Consider the following 16,619-nt stretch of genomic DNA (forward strand, 5'->3'; position numbering starts at 1 on the left):
TCTACTTACTAGTAGTGGTTAAAAAGCAAAATAGTGGGGAAAAACGAGCACCATTGCTATGTTGTTAAAAATTGTTAGCAATAGCTGACTAAATTAAATCAGAGAGCCTTTTAAAACATGAAATACTGTTGATTATTGCTGATCTGGAAATCAGCCAGAAGAGAGGGGTGGGGAATACCAGTACCAGGAGTCATTGACATTCTTAAGAGAACATTGGCTTTCAAGGTGAAAACAAACATGAGAAGATGAATGTGTTTTTATATATGTAATCATTTAAATCCTATCTAAAATCCAATATAAGCCTTTGACCATAATATAGATAAAAGTATAATATAGGAGACAGTTGTAATTGCCACTTTTTCATTGTCTGTCAATAATTCTCTCTTAATTTGAAGGTTAAAATTGCAATAATGGCAAGTACTGGTACAAAAGCATAGAGTATGAGGAAATCAGCTGTGAACCGGGACAATGCCCCAGGATAGTTTTCTTCAATGAACCCGATGCCTTGAGAGAGAACACATGCAGCATTATTTGCAGTGGAACTGTTGGCTGCACCTGTCAAAAGAAACAATTTCTTTAGTAGGTAAATCAGTAAAATTAACACTCAGACTCCAGTCTCTAACTCATGCCTTAAATACACCTCTTCCTGACATCACTTCCATGAAGAACCATACCCACAGGAGTATTTCTCATCACTGTGGGATAAAACCAGACAAACCCTATGTTTCTGCAGTTAATCCATGACATATGTTTTGAAGGGAAGAACAAATGGTCACTAGGAGCTCTCTCTTTTGTTCATGACAAACAAAGATTTATGGCTTTTCAGACACATTATCTGGAGTGACATCAAGAAGCAAGTTGCCCCATGTGGTAGACTTAAAATGTTCATATGTGTTGAGGGTTCCAAAATGCAAGAAACAGTGACTCTCTTGCATTAAAAACTTAAGAAGGGCACATTATAAATGAGGTGTTTACTGGTAATAATAGAGTCATGGATTCATTTTCTAACAGTTGTTGATCTTGTAATAAAGAGGTGCAGGAGTGATGAATAAATAAAAAATATGTAGCCTTGGAGAGGAGCACAGACACCTGGCTACAACACCCCAAATATCTTAGGGCAGGTCCAAAGCTGTAAGTTTCACCCCACTAATGTGTATGAGCTATCCATCCTGCTACCCTGATTTATTCTCTTGTTTTGCAGCAAAGCACAGCCTGACAGACCCAAGCTGATCAGTAAAAACCATGGAAACGCATTTGAACTGAAGCCTCTCTAGTATTAGAGGAGATACCTGGTCAGCTGTTTGTTACCTCTCAATATTCACTCCACTGCTGTCTGATCTTAGATTGTGCAATTCTCTTGATGCTCTATTTGTGTAACATTGCTCAAAAAAAAATTTCCAGCCTGTAATAATCTTAGATTCCAAAACTCCTCCAAAAAGGAGATAAAAGAACAGGTGAAAAAGAGGAAGATGGAAGAACTGGAAGAATGATAAATGGTTGGAACAAAACAATGAAATTCTGCTCTAGCTTGCTGATGTGGCATTATAGTCTTTACTAATTAGTAAGTTCTTTTTAGCAACTAAAAAGTTACATTTATTTTATCAGGATACATGTACATAGAACGAAAATAGGCATCAACATCTCATTAAAATTATTTATAATAGACTTTTTTTGAACACTTACCACATGTGAAGTTTAAGCCATAAAATTCATTGACTACAAGGACTTCACTGCTGTACTTTTGAAATGTAAGAAAACCAAGCACTTTCAAAGGTTTTGGCATTTCTTCAATGGTCCTTAAAGAAATAGAGAAGTTAAGCTGGCTTTTGCTACATACTAAGAGACCCCGAATTAAAACAAGCTCTCACTGTTTTTAACCTATAACAAAATCAGTTCTTGTCTCTACCTGTAGGGTTCTCAAACATAAAGTCCAATTTTAGAGCTAAATGATGAGACAACCATGAAGGCTGTCCCTGACTTCGGTACAGTGTCACAACATTCAGCCCTGACTTGTTTATGAACAGTCACAAAGAATTCTATGGTTGTTTGCTGTTCACATGGCAGTGATAAACAGAAAATGACAAGACTATATAAACCTTACTTGCGAAAATGTTCTGCTTTCAAAGCAAGAAATCCTCCCTCCATCTTCAAAACTAAGTAATACTGAATAGGAATTCATTGCCACAATAATAACAATGCAAAAATGAAGCAAAAATAATGAGAAGAAACATTCAACAAGACAGGGCAATTTCAGCATCTACCATACTTCAAGACTTAGAATTCAACAAAAAAAAAAAATTAACAGGAAAAAACCCAGCAACCTAAGTCTCAATGCTACTTTTAATGTCCTTCATTGCTTATGAAGATTAATCAAAAAGATTCATAATATTAATGAGCAAAGTCCGTGCTGTAAAATAAGGTTAGAAACCACTCTAATGTTTTTAAGTTATCATTAACACATTAGACTACAGTAACAGGAATAAATGTCTTTCACTATAAACATACATCTTCCTGAAATTAGGCAGGGACCAAATAGCTAGACACTAACCTAGCTTTTTATCATAGGTAAGAGCTGAGATCTACTTTAAAGAGAAAAAGCATCATCAGCTTTGTGAAGATTCAGATGGTTTTCTTAAGGACAACAGCATGTGTTGTTAGGCTTCATTTTCATTGGGAGGGTCTCAGGTAAACATATCCTATTTGCTCAATATCTTAAGAAAACTGCTTTTAACAATTACACATTTATTCTGGTATGTCCCTCAAAAAACCCAGTAATTTCAGTATTGACAAACACAAGGGGAAAACTGTTCAAACTTCACACGATTAAAACAAAACCATTTATTTGCACAGTAACAGACCAAGTGGAACACAATTTTCCCACCTATTTACTACACTCCTCAATAATTTCTATAGATTTCAGTCTGTAGGGGTAGAAAAAGTGACTGAAAAGTTTACTGGCTAAATGGATAATAATACTAAGATAGTTGAGAGCAACTGCTTTTTTAAACCAGCATTACCAGTGTTTAATGTCAGAAGTTCCAGCAGTTACTAAAAGATGTAGGAACAGGAATTTTTGGTAGGCTCCTTTAATGAGGACAGCATTTCACATTATCATGTCAGCATCAATAAAAGAATTCAGATGAGCAGATAGATACTAATTTTTCAGTTTTATCTTCAATGTATTTGCAAAAACAGGGATATCTTCAATATCTTTGTTGATATCTAAAGATACTAAGTGTCTGGTTTTGTGTTAGTACAAGGCCCAACAAGATTAGGTAGTTCTGCCTCTGAAGGAGCTTTTCCATTGCTACCTGCACATTACTGGATTTCTGCAAAACCAACTTATAGAAACTCTTCCACATCAGTGTTAACAGCAACACTGTAACAAAGTAAGATATTTTCCTACCTTACTAGTCCTGTTCCCACTATCACACCAGCTGAATTAAGTAGCACAATGCCACTCTGAACTAGATTTGGGTCTTGAACCATGCCAAGTATAACAAGTGTTAGTAGTTCACCAATCATGTGAGACACTAGAATAACAGCAAAGAAAATTCCAAATCTGGAAGCATCAGGATGCAATCCTGTAGTCCTGTACAAAGATGAGCAAAAGAACAGTTAAAAAACAATGTTTGGGTAGTAAACTTGGAAAGTAGCTTTTACTTTTGTTTCTATTTGTGATTTTTGCAGCTATAGCTCATTAGGTGAAGAGTTTATGACTTAATCCTTAGTATATTGTACAGAATCTTAACACAAAGGACATCAACTTACTATCACTATGTAAGTGCAGATACATGAGGTTTTCTCCATCTAGACTGAAGAGGGTTCTGCAAAGATGTAGTTCTTGTAGAAACCCAGTTTTTTTCAAGACAATCAGCACAGCTTTCCAATTCCTTAAACTAACCTGCTGCTTCTTGTAAAGTCTTTGTAGTGGGAGTCATTCATGTAAGTCATATATTTAAATAACACCTTTATGCAGGTAATTAACAGATGGAATTTTGCACTTCTGAAAATGTGCAAGCAGTTGGATATACTTAATTAAATTAAAAACTAATTGAGTTCACCACCCATGCAATTCATACTAATGCAATTTCCCCCATACTCCTGCATTCTTCAATGAAACATGCTGCTCTCAGTTTCCCCCTAGCTAACCCAAGGGAGTCCTCTCAATCTATACTCAAGATTAAAAAGTTAAGAAAAGCCAGCAATTTCTTGACAAAATTAATTCAGCCTTAGAGTGTATGTGACAGATGACAAAACCCTTTATTACTCTGTGACACATTACTCTTTTTCCAAAATACCTCATACTAAAATTGCCTTACACTAGGTGCACACTGCATGCTTTGCTTAGCTCACAAGCAGCAATTCGACATTTAATTTTCTTTTTGTTGCTCAGTGCAAGACCCTCTGTGGTTTTTTTTTAAATCCACCATGTTCGAATATGGTCTTAAAACATAAGTATCAATTTTCTCATACGCTTTCCTGTAGTGTTTTTTGTAACACCAGAATAATTTATAGATGGATGAACATTGACTCTTCCAGTATTAAACACTCAGCAAGGTAGCAGGTATTTGACAAGTTTTAAGTACAGATTGGTGCAGAAAAAACAGCTTTCCAGAAAACTATCACCTCTGAGCAACTCTAAAACTTTATACAGAGATATGGAGACACAGGTAATAAATCATCTGGGGTATGAACAGAACAGAAGAAACTCTAAAAAAAGAAAAAAAACCAAAAAACAACCAACCCAAAGACAGAATATTACAGCAACGGAATAACAACATGATGTGAACTGTCAGAAGATTTCCCAGAGGTATCTTCAGCTAGGAAAATCTGCATAGACAGGACATTCACTTGATTGCAAAAGACGCTCTCTTTGAACTTGGCCAAGCCTGCCTTGTGTCTGATCAGGTCAGAGTTTGGATTTGTCTGACCCAACTGGCTGACTCTACAAACACAAACCTACAAGAAATGGCTTGTCAAGATCTCTCAAAAAGTTAGTCCATTTGGGAAAGTTCACTCCTGCATAACTGCCAAAATTTCATCTAGAAACTGCTTGCCCTGAGAGGTCTAAGAGCATTGTGAAATCACTTCGACACATCCCTTATGGCTTCCAAACAACGGCAATATTGGAAAGATAATGCCTGTAAATATTATCCATTAACTGGAGCCTCATTATTTATTGTTGATTGTGTTTGAGCCAACCAAAACACAGGGGCAAAGTCTCTGCCCATGTGGATTCCCTGTTTGTTATGGAGTTGAGAGTGTCATTGAGCCTGGAAAGCTGCTTTTCAAATGTCTGTTTTCTTGGCATCTTTCACACACAGAATGTCAGCATAGCACTTAATGGAAGGAAGAGTAATTTCTGTCTGTCTGTCTGTGAAAAAAAGGCTTCTCAGGGAGTCCTGCCTCAGGAAGGTAGCACTGACATCTTGCAGAAATAAAATCTCAGCTAAGGGGATAAAGGTGACTACTTTTCATAACCACGCCAAACTACAAAACAACCTGTTCATGCATGCAAGTGTCCTCATGCCTGGAAGAGCAGAAATGTTCCTCTCAGGTATGTTATCTTTTCATTGAGATTTCAAATTGAAATAATTAAATAAATGCTGAGCACTGCCCCTCATTGCCTACTATAGAAAGGAAGGAAGAAGGGAATAGTCATCCTTTTTTTCTGAGTTTTTCCAGATCGGGGAAAATTCCTACAAAATTCCCTGTGCAGAAATTCTGACTCAGAAGTCCAAGCAATTTTGTGTAGTTCTACTTTATCCATTTTCCATCCATCTTACTGGAAAGTAAGAGCACTAACATGCACAGCTATAGCAGAATGGATTCTGCACTTTTTTTCTTTTATGGGGTATATCCACTTATCACTTTTGAACAGCTCATCAGAGAACATGCATCCACGACACAAACCAAGCCTGCTCATCACTTGTACACATTTTACTACAGACTGCCAAACGATTGCAACTGTCCCAGGAAAACTAAAATTAACTTTGGTGCACTAGACATCTCTCAACATTAGAAAAGAAAAAATAATGAAGGCCAGAAAATTGTGCTTTTCTCCAGAGGGTATAAGAAAGGGATCCAGATTTCATCACTTCCATATACTGTAGCTAAACCCCAAAGTCTCAGGAAATAATAGTTTTGTTACTGTCATGTACCTACAGCTGACATCTTCACTTTGGGTTTTCTTTTTTTTTTTTTTTTTAATTTATTTTATTTTTATTTCCTGTCTTTCTAAATGCAATGTAAAATGACACTTCCTGCTTTCAATATGACAAGAGGATGGTAACTCTCCCAGGCCCATTAAAACTTTCCAAGTTACCTAGAGAAAAAGTTACCTAGAGAACTGGGGAAGCGTTTCAGCTCTGCCTGAAAGAGAAGGGCTAAATTTGTGTCATCTTTCCTTATGCTTTCTGTGCAATCATTGTGAGAGACAACAGCAGGTAGCCATGCCAGGAGGACTTTTGCTGACATGTTAACTGATGCTGGTAACAAAAACAAAATGGATCCAACAGATCATCCAAATGCTTACCAGTACATGAAGGTGCTGAAAATGGCCACACTGATGACACTGAAGGGCAGGAAATGGATTATATAAGCTACAAGCATTTGCCATTTTTTATACAAGCCATCTTTGCTTTCTTGGTCACTGATAGCACGTAGAGGTGGGACTGAATTAAATATATAAGAAATTAAGTAAATTACCATTAAACAGAAAGAGCAAGACTTGTTGTTAGCAGAAATGTTCATGATCTGAAGCACAGGGATGACTTTAAGAATATATCACTAACATTCTGCCTAAACCACTCTGATCCCTTTTCCCCCCACTGTAAATGCAAAGCATGCTCCCTGCAGATTGTAAACATTGGTAGGCTTAATGAAAGAGGCCTAACTTATCAGCATGCAGGACATCCTTCTCTTTTTGCATATACAAATTAAGGACATGAGAAAACCTCTGTCACTGGCCAATTTATTGAGGTGCTCTGATTTCAACCTGATGACAGCAGTATATGTTCCCTACATGAGCAAAAAAGGTTATAGGGATGTAAATACAAACTACTGCTGCTTTCAGTATGGTACCTGTAAGAGAAAAATCCTTTAAAAAAATGTAATCATCAGATAATACTCATAAATCCAATTATGCTTAATTGCTGTCAAAGCTGTTTTGTATTTCCATCCTTTCCATGTGTCTAGTTTTGAGCTCACTTACATATAAGCTAGACCTAGACTTTGTATTGACTATAAAATGCTACAAACAGGGAAATCTTTTGCACAGTTTAGAAAAAAGCCTTCACAGACAGGCCAGCTGAAAAAAGAAAGGCAGGGATCAGGGCATATTCCCTTAAATTCCATTGAATTTTGTGCTTCTGTATCAACTCTGACATTACCTAGGCCAGTGAAGATCTTTAAAATTACTATCTTCAAAAAATACTTTTTCTTATTCAAGACAGAGTGGCAGCAACACCTGCTGCTGCATGTAAGACAGGACAGAAACTCACAGAGGGCCAGAGCATTGAGCATCCCTGTGTAGGGGGGGGCACTCACACACTGGTAGATAAGCCCCACACGGTCCTGCACGGCTCCCTGCGCTGCGTCATTCCTTAGTCTAAGTAGGAAGAAGGCTACGAACAAGCCAAATAACAGGTTCTGCAGGAGACGCATGACGATGCCTATCCTGTCTCTGGAGAGATTTCTTATTGTTCTCCTGATAATAAAACAGAACAACAAAAGGCTTGTTAGCTACAACTGAAAACATGTTGGTAGGGTATTAAGCTTTGAACAAATCTTAGACACACAGTGTCCACAAAGAGTTAATATATTCAAAAAGACAAGGGACAAGTACAGTGGGAGATCAAATAACCAAGGAAGTGCATCTATACATGGAGGGGAAACCTGGGAGATTAGTGGAGAAGAAAAATAATAATTGCTTTAAAAGGGGGGGTTGGGGTTCTTACCGTAAAAGAATCAGTATTTGGTCAAAGCCACTGGGTGAGTCTTTGTTTTTGAATGGTATTGGTGGCAGCTCCTTCGTATACTTTGTTTTTTCAATGACTTCCAGTACTTTGCTAAAGATCTCTGAGTTTCTATAGGCTGATACAAACTCCTGAACCCTACTGTAGGTTTTCAGTTCATGTTCCTTGCTTCGGGTGTCCACAGATGTCAGATCCACTGTAAAATGACAACGTTTTTACTCTATATACACATCACTTTCCCTTCATATCTTTTTTCCCCATGCAACTAACTTCTTCTTGTCTCCCTTCTAAAATATGTGAAGATGAAAAGGTCACTTGAAAGTATTCAAGGTTTATTTCTCCCTTATGTTAGATGCAGCAGGAATTAATTAACTGTGCAGACACAAGGAATTTGTGATTTGTAACCTCTGTAGGACCCTGCAGTTCAGGTCCTTGATCTGGAAATGCAGGGACTGAGCACTGTGCTGGTCAGACCTTTAGCACTCTCCTTGCACAGCACAGAGCTGTAGAGAACAAGACAAAGCACAGAGGATGAACATTCATGAAGATGAAGAGATTACTTATCTGGTTGTATATTTCTCAGGTTTTCAGGCAAATGCTCAGATGTGGCTCCATGGCTCCCCCTTGTCCTCTGCCCACTCCTCCATAACTATGAGAGCTTTATTTTTTTAGTATGAACTCACACTGTAGAGACACTGTTCTCTCCTTGAGCTATTAATGCATTGTTGCACTGGGTTTCACCTACCTCCTTTGCAGACATACTTCTCTTTTAATGTGAAGTCAGAGGATGTTCAGCTGGCCAAATTCCCTTAGCAGGTTCAGCCCAAGCTGAAGGAAGCATTACTGACTGCTGCAGAACTCAGGAAAGGTAACTACAGCACAGAGTTAATATTCCTTTCTAACAAGTCCACCTAAACATACTACTGGCACCAACAATTTTTTTGCTGGCAAATGGGAAATTTGCATGTTCCATTTTTACAAGTCATACAGAGTCAGTACTAGTGCTAAAACACCTTAGAAACTTCCCTTTTCTCTAACAGCAATGAAATAGCCAAGGTTTTGAAAACTGGATAGTTGTTCTCAGCATTATTTGTTCTTACCCAATTTTATATTACTCTTCTACATGTGGTAAGATATCTTCATCAGTTACTTATTCCTAAGGTTTCTCTCATCCTTAGATTTCAGTTTTGCAATGTTCTGTTCAACTTCAAAATACAAATTCAACAAAAGGAAGCCTTGTCCAAGATTCTTAGGCTTCCTCAAAATCCGAATTAGACTTATGAATAGTTCCCTGGTGTTCTAAGAGCTGGAATTTAGCAGAATTGTCTTCAATGGTAAACACATTCAAAATGAAGCCTTTGCTTTTACAAATATGAACATCTGAAACACAGAAACACATTTTAAAACTTGGCCAATGTGACTTGCTGGAAGTCACACGGGAAATGGCAACTGGGTGTGCTTTAAAAGAATGGTAACACTGACTACTATAACTAGACCATCTAGCTAATGCCTACCATGCATTAGTAACTTTTACAAACATGCAATATAACCCACATTCAGTACATAGGATATATTTTCCTATTGCTGGTGTAAATGATATCAGAATCTGTCCCTTCATTCACATCAAATCACACAAAAAAAATATAAACTACCAATTTTTGAAAGACTAAATATTCTGATGATTCTTTGCTCTAATCTGTATTTTTTTTCCTGTCACATTCAAAGGTTGACATTTGAAGAATGCAGTACTCTCTTTACCAAGATTTTTTTTAAGTGGGTCTAAATCTCAAATCATCTATATTTTTCAAGACTATTCAAATTCATGAAGGCAAAATTATCCTAACTGTCATACCAGTATTTTCAGCTTTATCCCATTCCAGCTTCATGTCAACAACCAACCTCTCTTCTGAGTTTAGAATGCCATGTAGACAATAGGAAAACACTGCCTGCTCTGAATGGAGCTTTTTGAATTGGTCAAATTCCCTGGTTAGTGCTCAGCTAGTACTGCCATCCTAACATGCTGGATTTAAATAGAGTTATGTACATGTCTGCGTATCTGTACACATACAAACACACCCACATTCTCTTCAAACCTGTGCCTGTGTGGTTCATGGGACATGGATGTCCTGTAGAAAAACCAAGTCTCATTTACAAAGTCTCCTGCTTACCCTTTTTTTTTTTTTCGTCCTGAACTGGTAAAACAATACCCTCCAGCTTATGCCAACTCCTGAAGCATCCACTCTGTTCCAGCTGTTCACCCTGGTATTAACAACTCCCCAAACGTTTAGAAACCTCAAACTTAGAATTCCTAGAAATTGATGCCTCAAGTTATCCCATATTTTTTGTACACCCTTCCCTCCACACAACTCTTTTAAGTTGCTTGGCATCACAGAGTCTGGAGGAGCATGGGATTTTCCACAGTTTTGGAATCAAATTTTCCAACATCCAGTTGGGAAATGCCATCAGGAATCCACAGGTTTCATGAAGATGAGATTATTTTTTTAGTGGTAGTTTACTCCTTTACTGCAAATATGGCTATTTTATGGAGTCATTAGGAATGACATGGGGCCAGCCCTCTATCTGAGCTGAAAATAATTAAAAAGTTGGAGCAGAATTCAAATACATTTTTATCTCTGGAAAAACTTTAACTTGGGGAAAAAACCAAAATTGTTTTACCAAAACAATTTAGACAAACTTACCAAAGAAGTCAAAAGGATTTGATTGTTCAGGACAAGAATAGCCACAGTCACTAAAAAATGAGATCATTTCCATAGGGTTCCCACAGAAAACCATTTCCCCAAAGCTCATGATGGCTATTTTATCAAATAACTGTTGGGGAAAAAATAATATATTAGCAGTATGTACTAAGAATCACAGAATATGCTGATTTGGGAGGAATCCATCAGGATCATCGAGTCCAACTCCTGGCCCTGCATAAGACACCCCAAGAATCACACCATGTGCCTAAGAGCATTGTCCAAAAGCTTCTTGAACTCTGTCAGACTCGGTGTTGTGGCCACTTCCCTGGGGAGCCTGTTCCCAGCCACCATCTGTGTGAAAAATCGTTTTCTAAGATCCAACCTAATCATTCCCTGTCACACTTCAGGCCATTCCCCCAGGTCCTGTCACTGGGCACCACAGCAATCAGATCAGGAGTGCATTCATTCTTGAGTACAGCTACTGTCTTGGTAGCAGAAATGCTTTGATGGGAAAAATAGTTTTGACATATTCAAACTTCCTTACTGTATTTCTCCCAAAAGTCCTTTCTTTCACTCCTCTCATTGGTGGTCATGCAAACTGACACATCTTTAAGCTCTAGTGGTTCTCAAAACTGTCAGTGACAACAGCATACAGAGGTAATCCACAAATAGAGATGTGGCTTTCTGACTTCACTTCTAATGCACCTTCACTTACTGACCCTTTTGTGCTTAAAACCCCAGCCTGTAGAGACCCCAAATTGTTGGTAAGATTGTCCTGAAGTGCTTAAGGACTTTAACAGCACTGCTCTTCAGGTGAACATTTGCCAGGGCAAGGTTCCCACCAGCTATATTCGATGCATGTTCTCAAGACACCAGGGCTGTTTTCAGTCCAGAAAAGCACTGTCACTCCCCTCTGGCCTTACAACCATTAACACTCCATTCAGTCAGCCAAGGAAGAGGAGTTTTGTATTCATGAGGCAGGTGGTGGATAAGAGCAAAGTGAGAAATAGTAATGGGAAGGGAGAAATGCTCTCCCCAGCACAAACCCTGCAAGGCAGGACTGCCCCACCACACAACCAAGGTGTACCCACATGCCTTGTCTTTACTTCTCCCAGTGGTTTTGGTTTGGGTAGTTGCACAACACAAGTGTTAAGCACACCGTCAGACTTTACACTATTTTCACAAGGCAATGTGTGTCCCTAAATGCCCTGTTACTAGGACAAGGCCGGAGTTGCAAAGTTCAAGAGAAGCCTCTAATTAAGCAAAGGAAAGGAAAGGCAAAGAGGCAGCTATACTGGATCTAGTACTTCCATCCTGAAAAGAGCCTAAGTACTAAAAGATCAGGTGGAAAAGCCAATAGTGAGTAGATATCATCTACCTTGAAAAGTTCTGAGCGAGGCTGATGGATTGTAAGAATCACAATCCTGTCTCTGTGTGCAAGCTCTGAGAGAAGCAAGACAAGCTGGTTTGCAGTCAGGCAGTCCAGCCCTGTCGTTGGTTCATCAAGTAGCATGACCTCTGTAAAACAACAAGGAATAACTTTAAAATTCAGGGAAGTGAGGAGCAAATGGCATAGCTTCTGCCCTTAAAGTTAATTTTAAATAACAGAAATTACTTTATAGGTGAAGTTCCACACATAAAGTAGGGTATGTACAGATACTGCCATGATGAGATCTTTCAGTTTTATTTTGTTTCAGTGCTTCTGTTTCAATGACTAAAAATAAGGACAGTAAAAAAATACTTCAGAGCATAATACTTCTAAATTCATGTGAAATCTGAAAATTACCAAATCTGCTTTCAAGAACAATAATGATAAATTTCAGCATTTACAAAATTGTAAATAAAAGCAACAAAATTAGCTAGGAGTCATATATTCTGAATTAAATTTATATATACACACAGAATTTGTCATGAACAAACCAAGATTTGTTAAAATACAGCAGATGCAATTCCATAGATTGAAGCAGATGTTACTGCCTTTTCTTCATTATTTTATTGCACATCAAAGAGAAAAACTTAGAATCAAAGCCATTATTTTTATAGAGATGACAAGCACAGAAGAGGGCAGTCCAACCTTGATCAGGGTATGAGGGGAGGGGAGTTTTCACTCTAGGTTTATCTACACAGAATTACTGTAGTATTTACTGTAGAGTTTAGTGAGGTCCTGAGCAGCAACCACAGCCCAGGAGTCAGCAGTAGCAGGGATGTACCTCACTATACTCCTTCCTGCCTAATGTGCATTTGTAGCACATCCACATGGCTACAAGGACTCCAGCATCCAATAAATATGTGCTGTACATTCACTCTGTGAGATTCTGGCACATTGAAGAAACTCTCTGACAAAATTTTTCACATGGATAATCCTTCCACAGTTGCTCAGCTTTGATTTCCTTTCATTGGAATTTTTTTGGCACAGGAACATACATGGCACTCACACATACATAGATCAAGGTCGGCTACTCCACTACAAGGCTCAGTACTTGCACATGTATGACTCTAATGTACTCCAAAATGATAAATTAATGGTCCACAACCAACATTTGGGAAGAGTGAACCCAGAAAGACTTGAAATGGAAGTCTAAACCCATGTTCAGTCCCTAAGATTTTTAATCTGTCTGCTTTCCAAGATCAACTAAGAGATCAATGGCAGACCCCAGTTACTGCTTATTCTTTTCTGTCATCACCAGACTGGCTTCTGCTGAATTAAAGAATGCAAATGCTTTTGTATTTTAAAGTGGTTTACAGAGGCCTGTGGTAGGAGCCCAAAGTGACACAGCCTTGTTTTATTTTGAAAATCCATGCAGTGGTACTTACTGGGATCTTGTAAAAGCTGGGCTGCAACTGATACCCGACGCCTCTCACCCCCAGAAATTCCTACGACATTCCGGCTTCCAATTATTTTGTCAGCAATGTGGCTGAGACTCAGCTCAGTCATAACTGCATCTACCTAAAAATAATTACAATTTCAAAACACTCAACACAGTCCAACTCAGATACCTGTGTGCAATGGCAAAAAACAGCAAAAAAATATAAAACCATAATTTTAAGTTACAGCTTTACCAACATCCTGGTTGCATCCATTCTAGTTGGAAAGTATCTGGCCTAATTTCTATTTGATTATTTTTAAAACATTATTTAAATTGTTAATTCTTTAAATTTTTTTTAAAATGTATTCTGAAATGAGTAAATTTTAGCCTCACTTGACATTAAGAGATTAAGAGTTCAGAGGTGACTAGAAGTTAAGGTACGGAGCATAATGTGCTGCTCTGGCTTCCAAAATCAGGGAGGAGGAAGGCACATTAATTCTGGGTAAGTACTGAGTGGAAGACTGGGGAAGAGAGAAGACAGAAAGCAAGACCCTCTGGTCAAGAATATCCAATTTTACTTTTAATAGAATTCAAAAAGAGCCCTTTAAATAAATCTGAAACACACTGATTTCACCAAGGCAGTTGCTTGTAGGAGGCTTAGTAGACGAGTGCTTTTTTGAGCTGTTGTGGTTAGTGAGAGATATCCTACAGGAGACATTGTGGTGCCAAAATCAGCTGTACTGTCCGTGAGACTTGCCAGCACACATGGGCCTAAATACCCCGGAGAACAGAAGTTCCCCCCTGGGGAAGGGGAACTGGCCTCAATACCAAGACCAGCATCCCCTGCAGTAGTAACTGCTTCATCTTCAGGTGGGAGCGTTTTGTCCCAGCATCATGGTGATGTCCTGGGGCACCAGCACAAGTCCCTTGAAGAGGTGGGACCACCAGAGAGCTTGTGCCCTACTACTCAGCAGAGGGATTTCCCCCCATTTGCAGAATGATGATTACAAAGCCTCATAAACATAAAACACAGCCATGGATGGAAAGTGCTTCTGGTGAAAACATTACATGACATGCTGCATGACTTTCTGGTGGAAGACTGTAAAATACAAACCTTCTTTTTGATGGAGCTGTTGGAGCATTTCTTAAGAGTTAGTAAAGCCGTGTAGGTCAAAGACTCCTGTACAGTGAGAAAGGTTAATAAAGTGTCATTCTGAAAAAAAAAAAATGAAGAGGAAAAAGCAGTTAGTCCCATAGTAATTAGAATTTTGTCCCTCTTCATGCAAGCCTAATCACTCATACAGCTCATTGACTGATTTGTCCCAAATTTCCTAGTAAATTCACATTTACATTACAGTATACTCCATTACACCAGCAACTTTTTTTGCACAAAAGGAAGCACAGCACACAAAAAATAAATGTAGACATCAACCTGTGGCACATAAGAGAAGCAATCTCTGAACTGTTCCCTCTTCAGCTGACGTCCATTCACATACACTTCACCAAAGAAATTGTCTTTATGTCCCAGTCTTCCCGATATTGCATCCAGAAGTGTTGTTTTCCCAGATCCTTTCGAAAAAAATAAATTACTCATGTGCTGAGATGAATTTTATGATTCCAAGAGTGGTAGCCTGACTTGGATGGACACATACAAGAAGTACAAAGTTGGATTTTTTTCCCAGTAACTTTAAAATAATAGGCCCTGAAATGGCAGCTAATTAAGGGAAAGTAAATGGGAAGACTAGAATGCAAATTAGCATTTAAATAATAAAAAATTTGCACTCTGCAGTGAAACATTTGAGTTTTGAAGTAACCTTGTCTGTTACTGCAGTTATAATTGTTAGTTAGATGACAGAAGACTGAACTCTGAAAACCAAGAACCATTTTTACAAAGCAGAAGTTAAAATCAGCCACAATTTCATTATCGAAAACACAGACCTCAGTCACATTCATGTCACTATGGAAATCACCAGTATTAACTGTGATCTTATTTCATTTAAAGTACAGGAACAACTTACCAGAATTTCCTAAAATCCCCATAATCTGTCCACTTTCTATGTGAAACGAAACATCCTTTAGTATTTGCCGGGTCCATTTTTTACAATATGAAGAAAAGTTCCACCATGGGCCAACACGCTCTCTTGGAAAGCAAACACCAGTAACAAATTTAGAGAGAATATGTAAAAAATTTTGCATAAAGCAAGTGAATGGTTCATAGCTACTTGCATGTGGGATGGGAGCTGCAAGGATTTTAAAATACGGAAAAATAAAAGTTATTTTCCCCCTTGCTCTTTCCCCTCCTAAGGCTTCAACTTTGGCATTACATGGAAGATAAAACGAAGCCTGAGCACATTTTTCAGAATGTTTGCTAAGAGGCTTTTGGACTACACCCAAAAGGCCAACCATGAACTGTGGCTTTATTTGCTGATGATGTTTGCCAGCCATTAATCCACCTGCCCCTTTCCTTAGGGCCTCGTGTTATCCCTCCGGCAGCAGCAAGGAGGCAGCGGCGAAGGGCGCGGCGTTTGGGAGCGGCTGGAGCAGTCCTGCGGAGAGGCGCGGGGCCGCGCGGCGGCGCCATGAGGGGCCCGGCCCGCACCGCCATGAGGGGCCCGGCCCGCACCGCCCGGCCCCGCACCGCCCGGCCCGCACCGCCCGGCCCCGCGGGCCCGCACCGCCCGGCCCGCACCGCCCGGCCCGCACCGCCCGGCCCCGCGGGCCCGCACCGCCCGGCCCTACCTGACGGCGTAGCACACACCCCGCACGCCGATGCTGTCGGGGAGCTGCCCCGCAGCCATCCCCCTGCCCGGCCGCCCGATGCCGCCGCTCTTCTCCAGCGTGGGAGACGCTCTGCCCGACATCCTCGGGTGCCGGGGCTCCGCAGCCTCCCTGCGTCCCTCAGGCTGCTGGCCGGGTGCCTGGCAGTGCCGCCGCCACCGCCACCATGCCTCCCCCGGCACCGCTGTCCCGCGACAGGGCAGGTCGCTGCCCCCGGCACTTGCCACCTCAAAGGAAACAGAGACGCTTCCTGTTCTTTATCTTTTTTTTTTTTTTTTCCGGAGAAGGACTGCTCAGTGGTTAGCTGAAGGCGCTATCTGATGTACCTTTAGCCCGAGCTATTAGTGTCCCAGGGG

General features: G+C 39.7%; 1 protein-coding gene across 1 annotated transcript; it reads right to left on the reverse strand.

The window, feature by feature from the left end:
- Window positions 1-250: 250 nt before the first annotated feature.
- ABCG5 (ATP binding cassette subfamily G member 5) lies at window positions 251-16,503 on the reverse strand. Its single transcript, XM_021526444.3, has 13 exons — window positions 16,225-16,503; window positions 15,504-15,625; window positions 14,918-15,054; window positions 14,600-14,698; window positions 13,493-13,625; window positions 12,057-12,196; window positions 10,679-10,808; window positions 7,962-8,175; window positions 7,506-7,711; window positions 6,539-6,677; window positions 3,407-3,592; window positions 1,684-1,796; window positions 251-555 (listed from the first exon to the last, which is right to left on the reverse strand). Exons 1-13 carry the CDS (start codon window positions 16,344-16,346, stop codon window positions 371-373), a joined length of 1,926 nt encoding a protein of 641 aa, XP_021382119.2. The 5' UTR covers window positions 16,347-16,503; the 3' UTR covers window positions 251-370.
- Between the last annotated feature and the right edge of the window lie 116 nt (window positions 16,504-16,619).

The sequence above is a fragment of the Lonchura striata genome, chromosome 3 (genome assembly GCF_046129695.1).
Source record: "Lonchura striata isolate bLonStr1 chromosome 3, bLonStr1.mat, whole genome shotgun sequence".
Taxonomy (NCBI): domain Eukaryota; kingdom Metazoa; phylum Chordata; class Aves; order Passeriformes; family Estrildidae; genus Lonchura; species Lonchura striata.